The 12,529-nt window shown below is 32.2% G+C and overlaps 1 protein-coding gene across 1 annotated transcript in view; it reads right to left on the reverse strand.

Annotated features, from left to right (window-relative positions):
• Nucleotides 1-1,189: 1,189 nt before the first annotated feature.
• The window catches only part of DPY19L2 (dpy-19 like 2), a 104,539-nt gene continuing 93,199 nt past the window's right edge, over nt 1,190-12,529 (reverse strand). Inside the window, 3 exon segments of the mRNA XM_036897494.2 lie at nt 1,190-4,519; nt 8,932-9,057; nt 10,331-10,430. Coding sequence (XP_036753389.2) covers nt 4,369-4,519; nt 8,932-9,057; nt 10,331-10,430 — 377 coding nt within the window. The 3' untranslated portion in view covers nt 1,190-4,368.

A 12,529-nucleotide genomic window follows, 5' to 3' on the forward strand; every position in this document is an offset into this window, starting at 1 on the left:
TTGTTGGTTGCACAGACTGAATACTTTCAAGTTTACCAGGGATAACAAATTATTTTCCAAGGTGACCATATCAATTTATATTCCTACTTCAATTTCATGAGAGTTCTTGTTGCTCCTGGTTCTCACCAATTATTATTATCAGAATTGCACATTGGTTTTAATTTGCATTTCCCTATTTTCTTCTAAGTTTTAAATTTCTGCCTTTCATTTAAGTCTTTGACCCATCTAAACTTGATCTTTGAACATGAAGTTATATACCTAATTGTTCTTTTCAAACTTTCATTTTTCATGGTTAAAAAATAATCTTCAAAGATACTCATCTTCTTCCTTACCTCTAACTCCCATTTCTTTTTTTATTGAGGTACATACAATAAAATGCACAAATCTTATGTATGGCTTGCAACCCTATCTTTTTTGAGGAAACTCAATGGATTTATCAAAGGATATGAACAGAGCTTCAAAGAATGTACTTTCTAAATAAGAATATATTAAGTTTTTACTGGACAATTATAAACATAAAGCTCCACTAGTTCATATGAGGCCAAAAACTATTGAAAATTTAATTACATTGCTTTCTATAGCCTATAAAAAGCAGTCCAGATTAGATAATAATAATGGCTTAAGAAATTTCATACATTAACATGACTGAGAAGGTTGATAGTGTTCAACCATAAAATTATGATAACTGAATCCCTTATTTAAATAGCTGAACCATTGAGATGTTTAAACTTGATATTTAATATTAAATATGACATATTGAATACAGTACAAATTATAAACTATTTTAGAAAACCTAAAGCATAATCTTCAGCCTGTAGAGTAGTAAGAGTATACAAACTCACATGACATCTTCATCAACTTTACTGAACACTGAAAGACAAGACAGACTCACCAACAGTGAGTATCTTTAACACAGACAATCTTAATGCTGGGCTGGACACACATAAATGTGGATGAATATGAAGAGGCAATACACATGAGCAAATGCAACCATTTAACAACCATTTAACAAACATGAATAGGTACCCAATCTCACAAACCATGGAATGCAAATTAAAATAATAATGGAAATTATAATTTGGAAATTAGCAAAATAAAATTTTAATAAGGCTAACCAATGTTAATGGAAGCTTCATGAACTGAACATTGCCAACATACATAAGTTGCAATGGAAATACAGTTGCAAAAATGGAAATAGCTCAACAATGGTTAAGATATATCTTTATATACACAGATACCTATGTGCCTAAATGTACATATATAATGTACAAAATAAAGATAGGTAGCCATTAAAAATAGTCGATTTGTAATACTTTCAGATTTACTATATAAAGAACAAAGTATAAAACTGTTTAATCTATGTTAAAAGAAGAAAACAAGAAAAATATTTATGACTAAAGGTTGGAAGAAAACAATGACACATAAATAGTGCCTGTTGAAAATTTTTCTAATTTCCTGTTTTTTTCAAAACTAAATTTCTAGAATGAATTTGTATTGCTTTTATAGTAGAAACTTATAAAATGTAAACAATTTTATAATTAAAATTAACATGAAAAGTACTCAATGTTTTCTGATGTGGTGTCTATTAGCAGCAAAGGTGGACACACACATTATTCACTGAAACAGTACATTAGCTTCTGACAACTGGATGATGAAGCGGATTGTAGCCTGTGTGAGACTCACTTCTAGTCATGGTTTCAAACAAATGTGCAAAAAAATGATCAGAGGAAACTAAGGAGAACACTTCATTGCACTTGGGAAAAATCTGCCCATCACTCAACTCACAGTGCTCATGCATAGTCTTCACATTTCAAAAGAAAAAACAATACAATATATGCAAGCAAGAAGCCAATAGCATTATTTGCATACAAGAAAGCTGTAGTCCAGCTTTCTATTGACACACAAAAAAGGTAGACTATTTGGAATTCTGAGGTGAGATAACCTACCATGTAACGTGATATTACTGAACTGGTTATTAAGTGGGCTGGAGAGAGGGAGCAAATGGAACTAACATTTGCTGAGTGCCTGCCTATATGTGCTAAGTGTTTTTACTCACTATTTTACTAATCCTCATAATGACCCTACAAGGAGGTAGTGTGAGTTCTGATTTACAAGTGAAGAAACTGAAGTTCATGGGAGTCAAGTAACACAACCAAGCTTAACACAGTGCCTAGCATATAAGTGCTCAATGAATATCTTTTGAATGCATGGTAAATGGAAGTGCCAGAATTTAAATTTAGATCCATCTGGTTACAAAGCCCATGCTTTTTCCATCACTGTACAGTGCCTTCTGTGTGAGATTAGCATAATTGTTTTAAAATGGCTAAGAAAGGTTATTGCCAATGTAAACATGGTTAATAAATCCAAGAACCTATGATTTCTACCTTCATATAAGAACTGATTCAATTTCAAAATGTATGTTTGATAAAGGATGAGGGAAGATAAAAAACACACAGAGCATCTTCAAGAGCTTCTTTAATTTTTCAGCATCCATAGCACATGGAAATAACATAAATCCACATTAAAACATTATATTTGTGGAACATTTTATTCATTAATACGACTCTTCTTTTTTTGTTGTTGAACTCTGCCAACTTCTTCAAAAAATTTTTCTTATGAAAACACCTCCAAAATGTGTTACTCTGCTTTTGTGAATGTTAGGTGTTATCTCTTTTCTTCCTTTTCCCTACACACCAAAACAAATTATTTGAAAGTGCTAAAATAATTAAAATGTGCCATGCTTTCTTAGATGCTTTGTATCCTTCCTGTATTAAAATATTTTACAACTACAAAAGTTGAAAATAATTTTATTGGTTTATATAAATCCCTATAAATGTATTTGTATTGAATATTTTATTAACTAATACAGCTCTTCTTTTTAAAAAAAATTCTATCAACTTCTTTAAAATATTTTCTATGAAACATCATCCAAAATATATTTTAATTTTTATGAATGTTAGTTGTTGTTTCCTTTCCTTCTTTCCCTGTACCTTCACCAAATAAATTATTTGAAAATGCAGATATAAATGAAATGTGGCATGCTTTCTCAGCTGTTTTGTATCTTGTATTAAAATATTTTACAAACATAAAAGTTGAAAAATAATTATAATCCTGTGTATAATCTCCTATGTACTATATGTGAACTAATTTATGGAATTAAGTAATTTTGTTATCTCAAATGTAGAGGACAAGAACATAAAGGAATTATAAAGACTCTCAATATGATTAAAGTTGATGCAAAATTAAATATTAGAGATGTGACATATTTAATGTCTATCAGGTAGACAAAGAGAGTGTTTATCTTTGCATTTGGCAATTGTACCTTCAAGATAACTACCACTTTTCAAAGTATTATTGTTGGGTAGGTTTTATATTGAGTGAGATTTATTAAACATCACCTTCCTCATCAAAAACCAAAAATTAATGAGGACTTAAAAATGTATTATTACAAAAGATGGTGATAGGGAAGAAAGACTAGTTCAATAAGCTACAGGGTTATCAAGATGAAAATGCCTTTGCATCATTCAAGATATAGAACCTTAGAATCTCATTTGATAAACTTAACTGGAACTTCTTTTCTGATAATGTTTAACTCTCAAATTTGGTTGCATGCCACAGCAATTTTATTTTACCTGGATATTTACAGAGAAACCACTGGACTACAAAGACAGATTAACAACTTGTTGAACTTCGGTTGAGAACTAACCAGTGGAAAATACTTACCTGGTTGGGTAAATAAATTTCAAGAGATTTAAAACATTACAAAATAAGCTGTTTTTAAAAATACTTAACTTGAAATAATAAAAGAAAAAAGTTATTAAAAGCTATTAAAGATCTTTCCATAAAAAACAAAAAAAGCAGAAACAACCTTAATAGACACATGGTTACAAACAAATTTCCTCACAGAGGTAAAGAAGTTGTGGTCAGTTTCAGGATCTTAAGGAAGTGTCATTTCAGAAACTGCATTAGTCTATTCTAAGTGCTTTAAAGAGTTTGAGCTGATATATCCTGGTACCAGAGAAAATCTAAAACAATTCACTTAGTTGGAAACAAAAGGACTCACATATCCTTGATTTATTAAATTTCATTGTTCTTTTACATATATTTTTCTTTAAAATTCTAAGATGAACATTTGTTTATGCAGTATGAAATCATTTAACCATTTAAATAACAAGCTTAATAAAGCTGACATTCAATAGAAAAGAATGAAATAATTTACCTTTTAGTAATGAGAAAAAGTAAATCATTTTTATTATCTCCTTTTAGGGCTCCCTTATTAAAGTTTGTGATTTTTATTAATGAAAATAAGCCAAAATGATTGTTTTTAACTCACTTCTTTGCATCACAGTGTAATGGACAGTCTCGTTCTCAGTTAACTTTTAATACTCTGTATATACTATTCTGAAATACTTTGGTGAAGTAAGGCCTGGCATCCTTGAGCAAGATGCTGCATAACGGAGGCTGGGCTGTGTTGGAAGGATCTTCCGCATCCCAGATTTCAAGCATACTACAACCAGGCCTGGGAAAAAAGGCACATGCATATCCACATTAAAAATGCACTCATATCTAGAAGAAATATGTAAATTGTAAAATAACTTTTAGGTTTTTAGAGACAAATTTATTTAATAAATTAAAAAATTTAAAGCATCACTTCAAAAAACGTAAGATCAACAATTAGAGATAATAAAAAATGAAATTAAACATGCTGCATTTTCATGACCCACTTAATCAAATTACTAACAATAAAGGTTCAATACACATTAATATACATTTAAAAATCCAAATAGAAATAATTTTCTAAGTAATGTCACCACCCAAATGGAAGGTGCCTTATTAGCATAAGACAAAGGAAAAGCTAATCTAGTTCCTGATGAATTTCATACTTCTGCTTAAATTGACTTGGATGAGCATGAAAACATATAGTCCAAGGCAGGGAAGGGAAGCTCTTATGCCAAGTTTGCCTCAACCCTTTCCCATGCTGGGTGGCTTTACAAGTGGACTGAGACAGTATTTCTCGCTAGAGAATAACCCTGCATGAGAGTCATTAAAGGGAAGAAATCAGGCAAAACTGATTTCTATTTTTGTAACAGCATATGAGGTATAATTTGTGTACAATATAATTCAACCATTTTATGTGTAAAGTTTGATAAATATGAGCAAATGTGTATAGGTGTTTAAGCACCACCATAATCATAAGACAGAAAATTTCCATCACGGAAACAGGTTCCCTTGTACTCTTTTGCAGTTAATCCCCTCCCTAAACTAGCCCAGGCGACTACTGATCTCTTTTCTGCACTATAGTTTTGCATTTTCTAGAATATTCTAAATATTTATATCTACTGTGGCTTTCATATGTTACTCACATGTAATAACTCTATTCCTTTTCCTTCAATCTATACATATGTCTATATTTAAAATCCATCTCTTATAGTATAGCAGCACATAGCTGGGTTTTGTTTCTGTACTCAGTCTGTCAATGCCTTTTGCCTGGAATGTTTAGTCCCCATTCACTTTTGCAATTACAGATACTACTTGATTTAGGCTTGCCTTTTTTCTTTCTTTCTTCTATTTGTTTCATCTCTTTTTTGATTGTTTCTTTTTCTTGATTTGTTTTATGTCAAGCAAAATGCTTTTATTATACCACTTAATTCATCTTCTGGCTTCTGCATAATTTTTTTGCACTTCTTCTTGGTGGTTGCTCTATAGAATACAGTAGGCATCTTCAATGTATCACCATTTAACATTAAAACTGGATTATTCCCAGTAACTCATACATTTTTTTCATTTACTCTTTCTTGTGCTAATACTTATCATGTATATTCAATCTATTTACATTTTAAACTCAAAAATGCAATGGTATCTTTGCTTTAAATAATCGTGTATCTTGTAATGAATATCAGGGAAAAAAATGTATGGACACAGTAATTAAATCTACCCACATAGTTACCATTTCTAGTGCATTTCAGTATATCATATATATCTGAGTCAGCATCTGGTATTAATTTCCATCAGTCTACAGGACTTCATTCCATCTTGATGTGTAAGTCTTTTAGCAACAAGTTATCTCAGATTATATTGGTTTTAATTCATTAGCTTTAATTTTAAAAGAGTAATTTTGTTGAATATAGAATTCTTGTTTGATTTTTTTTCCATATTTTGAGTTATTTCAAAGTTAGTTGACTTCCATTGTTCACAGTAAGAAGTCAAGATGCTTATCTCATTGTCTCTTTCAAGATTGTCTGTTTTTAACCAGTTGATTATGAAGCACCTGGTGTGGATTTCTGTTGGTTTATCATAATTGGATTGTTGAGCTTATTAACTCCCTTGACTAATGGCATTCAGTAAATGAAAAATTTTTGGCCAACATTTCTTCAGTTATTTTTTTCTGCAATTCTTTTCTTTCATTCTTTTTAGTATTATATTACTCATGTTGAATTATTTAATAATATTACGCAGGTCTCTGTGGCTTTGGCTATTATTGTTCTTCAATCTTTTTGATCCCTGCTCTTTGGATTGGTTTAACTTCAAAGTTCACTGATTTCTTTGTTGTTGTCATATAAAATTTGTTGTTGAGTATATTTAAAGTATTTTCCTTCATTTATTACACTTTTTCAACTCTAGAATATCCATTTTTCTGGGGAGGACCCCATCTTCTCTGTATTTCCCTTTCTTCTGGGGTTTTCCCTTAAATGTGAAGGTGCTTTGCTATCCCTTATTTCTGCCCCATGACACCTTGAGTGATAACTGTTTTCTACTTCCTGGGCCATGTGCAAGTTGAAGAATGTACTTAGGCAAATGCACATGAAATTCACAAATCTCACCACAAGTTCTCTTTCAAGGATAGATGTCTTGCTCAGTTTCCACCTGCCCCTTTCTCAGGCTCCTTGGGGTTTACCACAAATATGTGTAGAATAGTGGCTAACCAAGACTTTAGGCAGAATTTATATTCAGATTTTAGGTTTTAGTCCTTCCACTAGGCTCTTCTTCTAAAATGTCCCCTTTAAATATCCAGATCCTTTGTTACTCAGAATTCTATCATCTGTCCCCTCAGGCCAGTAGACTGTGATTTTGTTACACCTGAAGGGTAAGCAGTAGTTTACGAAGTGCTCTAAGGTCACAAATTCAGAGTAGTCCTTCAAGAGTAAATTTTTTTCAAGTTTCTTTCTTATATGTATCTGGTTCTTACTAATAAACTCATTACAGGTATTACTAATCAATCCCAGCTCTTTTTCAGTCTGAGCCCATATGTCTTTTTGAAATTAGGCTCCTGCATTCTTAGGGTAAATTCCTAGGAGTGGAATTCCTGGGTCAAATGGTATTTCTACTTTTAGTTTTTTGAGGAACTTCCATACTGCTTTCCACAATGGTTGAACTAATTTACATTCCCATGGATACAACTTATTGATTTGTTTTTTATGGTTGGTATTCTGTGTTCTAAGAAATCTTTACAACTTTGGATTTTACAGTTAGTTCTGTAATCTATGTCAGGCTAGTTTTTGTGGATGGTGTAGTATGGATCATGGTTCACCTTGTCTTCTATACAGATATCCAGTTATAGCAAAAACACTGTTGAAAAGACCCCTTTTCCACTCAAGTAAAAAATATAATTTTTAAAATTTATTTTGTAATTTGTTTCTGTGACTCATAAGCTATCTGTAAATTTATTGCCTATATTCCAAATATGTGTGGATTTACTAGATCTGTATTTAAAACTGATTCTTAACATAATTCTGTGTGATTTCAAACCTTTTAAACACATTGAGATCATTTTTATGGCTCAAAATATGCTCTCTCTTGATGAATATTACAGGTGCTCTTTAAAAGAATATTGTTTCCTTCACTGTTCTCTAAATGTCATTAGGTCAGGTTATTTGATACTGTTTACTTTTCGTATCTTTTAAATCCTTACTTTTTATCTACTTTTCTCAGTAGAGAAAAGAATATTAACATTTCCAACTATGAAGATCTGTTTGTTTTTTCTTTTAGCATGTACATTTACTTTGTGTACTTTGAAGCTCTGTTTAGATGTATATACACATTTAGACTTGTTATGTGTTTTTCGTGAATTAATCCTTTTATTTTTATAAAATGTCCATCTTTAGCTGCAGTAATATGCCCTGTTTTGTCCTCTACTTTGTCTTATTAAATTTTAGATTAAAATTAACATGATATGCATATACATTATGATGTTCCTGTTTTTCTTTTGAAGATGACATTTCTTCCTATTATTTATCAGATATAAAAATTAGTTACTAAAATTTCTGAACAAAACTTTTCAAAAATGTGTTATAGCCTAATTATCCACAGGAGAAATGAAAATTCTTCCTGTCATGTAATGGTCAGCACTCTGGACTCTGAAAATTCTTAATGTTAAACTTAATACAACCAAGGACCTCTTAAATCAATCAGTTAACAAAAAAAAGTCTCAAGATATCCAGTGAACATCTTAGAATTTTATGATTTTAGAGATTTAAAATTCAGAAATTAAAAATTTTTAATTAGGAACATTAATTTTATTATGTCCTTTGAGTTATGTGAAACTTTCCTCATAATTCTTAAAATCCAATATAATTCATCTGTAATAGCAGAGTGCTAATATCTCACTATGCTGTAAGTTCATATCTTTATTTCACACATCTAAAGAAATTATTTAAAAAATTGAAAAATTATGGAAAAAAGCTACATTTAAATCAGGAAACTAAAATACACTATAATTTTTTGAAATGAGATTCTACTTAAATGTTAGCATAATTTTACTTTCCTACATGAAATAATTTCAAATAAAATAGCAGGGTAATTTTAATATTTTAACAGAATTTATTTAGAATATAAATTCTTAATCAGAACTGCTATAATAAAGTAAAACAATTGGTGCTTAAAAATATGGTATTATATAAATACCATATCATATAGCATAGGGCTCATACTTACCTAATTCTCACAACACACCATGCTTCTTCTAAAACATAGTAATTCACATGTAACTCCAACAGTTTATCTCTCACTTCTCTTGCGGATTTTCGACTATATGTGGAATAAACTATTTTTGTCCGGGCCCTTTAAATTCAAACAAGTTAAAACATTTCTAATGATAATAGAATGGACTAAAAGAAATTTTACTAGTAAATTAAAATCTCAATGTTCAATCAGACGGAACATTTATATCTATGACCCCAACCAGCATGAATTCTTTTGGGGGTAGCAGTTTCCACATACCTACTTATATTTTGCATGCATTAAAACTTACAGCAGTTTGAATTCTACATGTACTGCTTGTTAGTGCACAAACCAGTTTAGAGTTGGATAACCAAATAATACTTTAGAATGTAAAATTTGCTTTGCACAATTCATAAAATAATCCACTCATAGAACACAGATAGGAGCTGAATATAGTGAAAACACAGATTTCAGTAGATAATTTCATCTATAGAAGCTCTGAAAGAGTTGAAGCTGAAATGTAGCAAATAGAACCTTCAGAAAGTGGGTAGCAGTCAAATAGAAAAGGTATCTTAAAAGAAGCTTGAGAAACAGATGTTCACTAAAATATGGTACAACAGAGTTCTATGAAATCCTGAACAAATTACCATTCATGCATTAGATATTTCTTAGGATTTTAAGCAAATGGAATGTCCAACCACCACAACCAGACATAAAACTTAAAATATTAAAATTTTACCTCTAACGATAGGTCAAATATGCATTAAAAGGAAACAATTACTGACAATTACTAGAATGACTAAAATAATTTCTTAAAGTCAGTCATTTAGAAAAACAGAACTTTCAGACCTCAATGGAAACTAGAGTTCTCATAACCAGCTAGCAAGAGACAGCCTATATTTTCATAAGAGTATGTAATATAACAAATTTCATGTACTTTTTCTTCTATTATAAAAGTCTAGTCACTGGCCACCAGAAAGACTGACAATGGTTTCTTAAATCAGACAGAGGGACTTCTGAGGTCTACAGCAGGGGTTGGCAACTTATGGCCATAGGCCAAATCCATCCCACCTCCTATTACTATTGCTTATTGTTTTACTGGAATGAACACATACATATATACACACACATAGGCTAGTCATAAATATGTAACACATTTTTCACTTTGAGAAGAACTGGCTTTTGTTTTTACTCAGTTTTGAAAAGTTTATTAGGCTTGCTTTAAAGTCAACAGATACATACTATAATTTCTGGATGGTTATTACATTTTTTTAACTTCCAGCATGAATATGAGGATGAGAGCTGGATGTGCACATGTGTAAACTTTTCCCTATTCCTAAGAATCAGTAGAAATTTACGTATGTCAGGTTGAAATATTGAATCAGTTGCCAACCTCAAGCCTGCATCCTCATAATGTGGGTGATTCACAATAGGGTGAAGAGTGGACAGCTTGATACTTGCCATTGTAGGCATAGCACCCGCAAAAACAGCATCTGAAAAATAAGATTATATTCCTTAATCACATTTTAAAGAAAACCAAAAGCTACTTATCTATAATATTTAAACCCAAATTAAGAAAGATGAAGTACACTTAAATAATAATTGGCATCATTCATTTTCTTCACTCAGTGTTTACTGACTGTCTACCATACTAAATAGCCAACTTCTGTGAAATGTTATCTTGGTAACAAGAATAGTGCTAAATATTTTTAGTAGGATTAAAAAATATAATTTTCAGAACTTTATGAGGTGGGTTCTGTGTTATTATTTTGTAGATGAGGAAGTTGAGACACAGCAAAGTTAGTGACTTGCCCAAGACCACACAGCTAGGAAAAACCAGAGCCACCCTCTGAACTACTTCACTACAGCTTCTTGCCATGTTTAAGCACTGTGCAAAGAGACAGTACTCAAAGACACATAGGGCTAGAAAGAATTGTAAAAGTTCATATCTTGTTCCAATAATTTAAAATGCTAGGAACTGAGAGACTATGGGTTGTAAACTGTAGTTTCTTGGAAGACAAGAAGACCAAATGCTCACCTTCTAGCACTTTTGTGTAATAAATGATTATATAACTATGAAGGATATCATTATTTTTAACCAACACAATAAATCACTAATAAGAACAAAGCATTCAGATCTACTTATAAGTCCGGGGAGAGGAAATCATCGGGCAAAATACCTCTAAAAACTGAAATCAGTCAAAGGGAGAAATAAAGTTTAAAATCTGTTTATTGCTCACAAACTGCAGTCCAGGGCCGGCTCTGTCCTCTGCTCCAAAAGAAGCAAAACTGGCCTTCCCCCTCACCTCTCAGGGACAGATAAGCCCTCTGTTGCCCAGGTAATTACCCATTGATATGGAGATGAACTTCTCTCCTCCCCTGAAGAATGATGCAAATGTACTAAAGCCATACTTCTTTCCACCTCTGAACACCTATTGATATGCAGATGCACTAAAAGCCAGGTGAGATATTCTGGAAGTACTACAATTTTACCCACACTATTGTAAATAACTTGAAGATTTACACTCAAACATAACTAAGCATGCTAAATATAACTCCAAATGAAATCTCTCTATATGCCTTAAATTTGAAAATATGTAAGTCAATTGAAGAAGAAATGTATATTTATTATTGCAAGATTTGATAATAAATGATGAAGAGCTCTTAGGCTAGAGCAGTGGTTCTCAATCAGGAGTGATTTCCATTCCTAGGGATATCGTCAACTTCTGGAGACATTTGGTTGGCACACTGTGGGGAGAGGTTCTACTGGCACCTGGTGGTAGTGGGCAGGTATGGCGCTCAACATTCTGTAGTGCACAGGACAGCCCCTAATGTCAAAACTGCCAAGGTTAAGAAACCCAAAGCCCAGTGCCATGGTCATCAAGAAGGAAGTAGGTAGGCCTGTCCAGAGAGAGCTGGAACCACTAAGGAGAAACCATCTATGGCAAAAAGAGGTGGTGAATACTCTTCACTCTCTTTCCTCTTGTCAGTGAGGTAAATATGAACACATCAGGAAAAAATAAGATATTTTCCTATAAATATACTGAAGTCTTCACTAAATCTCTACTGAAGTCTCCACATGCACTCCACTGCATGTGTTGGAAAAAAGCAGCCCTTCCAAGTTGACAAAGCTTCAGTAATGTATGACTTGGTGAGTGGTTCATAGGCTGGATTTCAGTTCCCACTTGTCCTGTCAATTGAGCACCTTTGTGCAGTACACAAACTAACAATCCTACATGGTGGACCTGAACATAAGCATTAAGCCCACCCATACTACAGAACTTCATGCTACTTTTAATAAACATGTGGTAATCATGAGATAACTCATAATACAGGGATGAAAAAGATTTATTAGATCAAAGAGGTGCCTAAGAATGAGGTAGGAGTTATCTTAGAAGGACAAGTAACCAAACATAGGCAATCTCTGCCAGGAATCCAAGATAAACACTGGTATGAAGAAAGGCACAAAAGAAGATTTTAAAGCTTGGGATAAACAGCTGTAACCGGGGAGGGGCAAGTAAGAGTAAAGGGAGTGCCTACCTTGTAGTCTTTCCTACAGGAAGAAATTCAGTATAAGCTTAACTAAAACCTT

The sequence above is a fragment of the Manis pentadactyla genome, chromosome 7, assembly GCF_030020395.1.
Source record: "Manis pentadactyla isolate mManPen7 chromosome 7, mManPen7.hap1, whole genome shotgun sequence".
Classification (NCBI taxonomy): Eukaryota; Metazoa; Chordata; class Mammalia; order Pholidota; family Manidae; genus Manis; species Manis pentadactyla.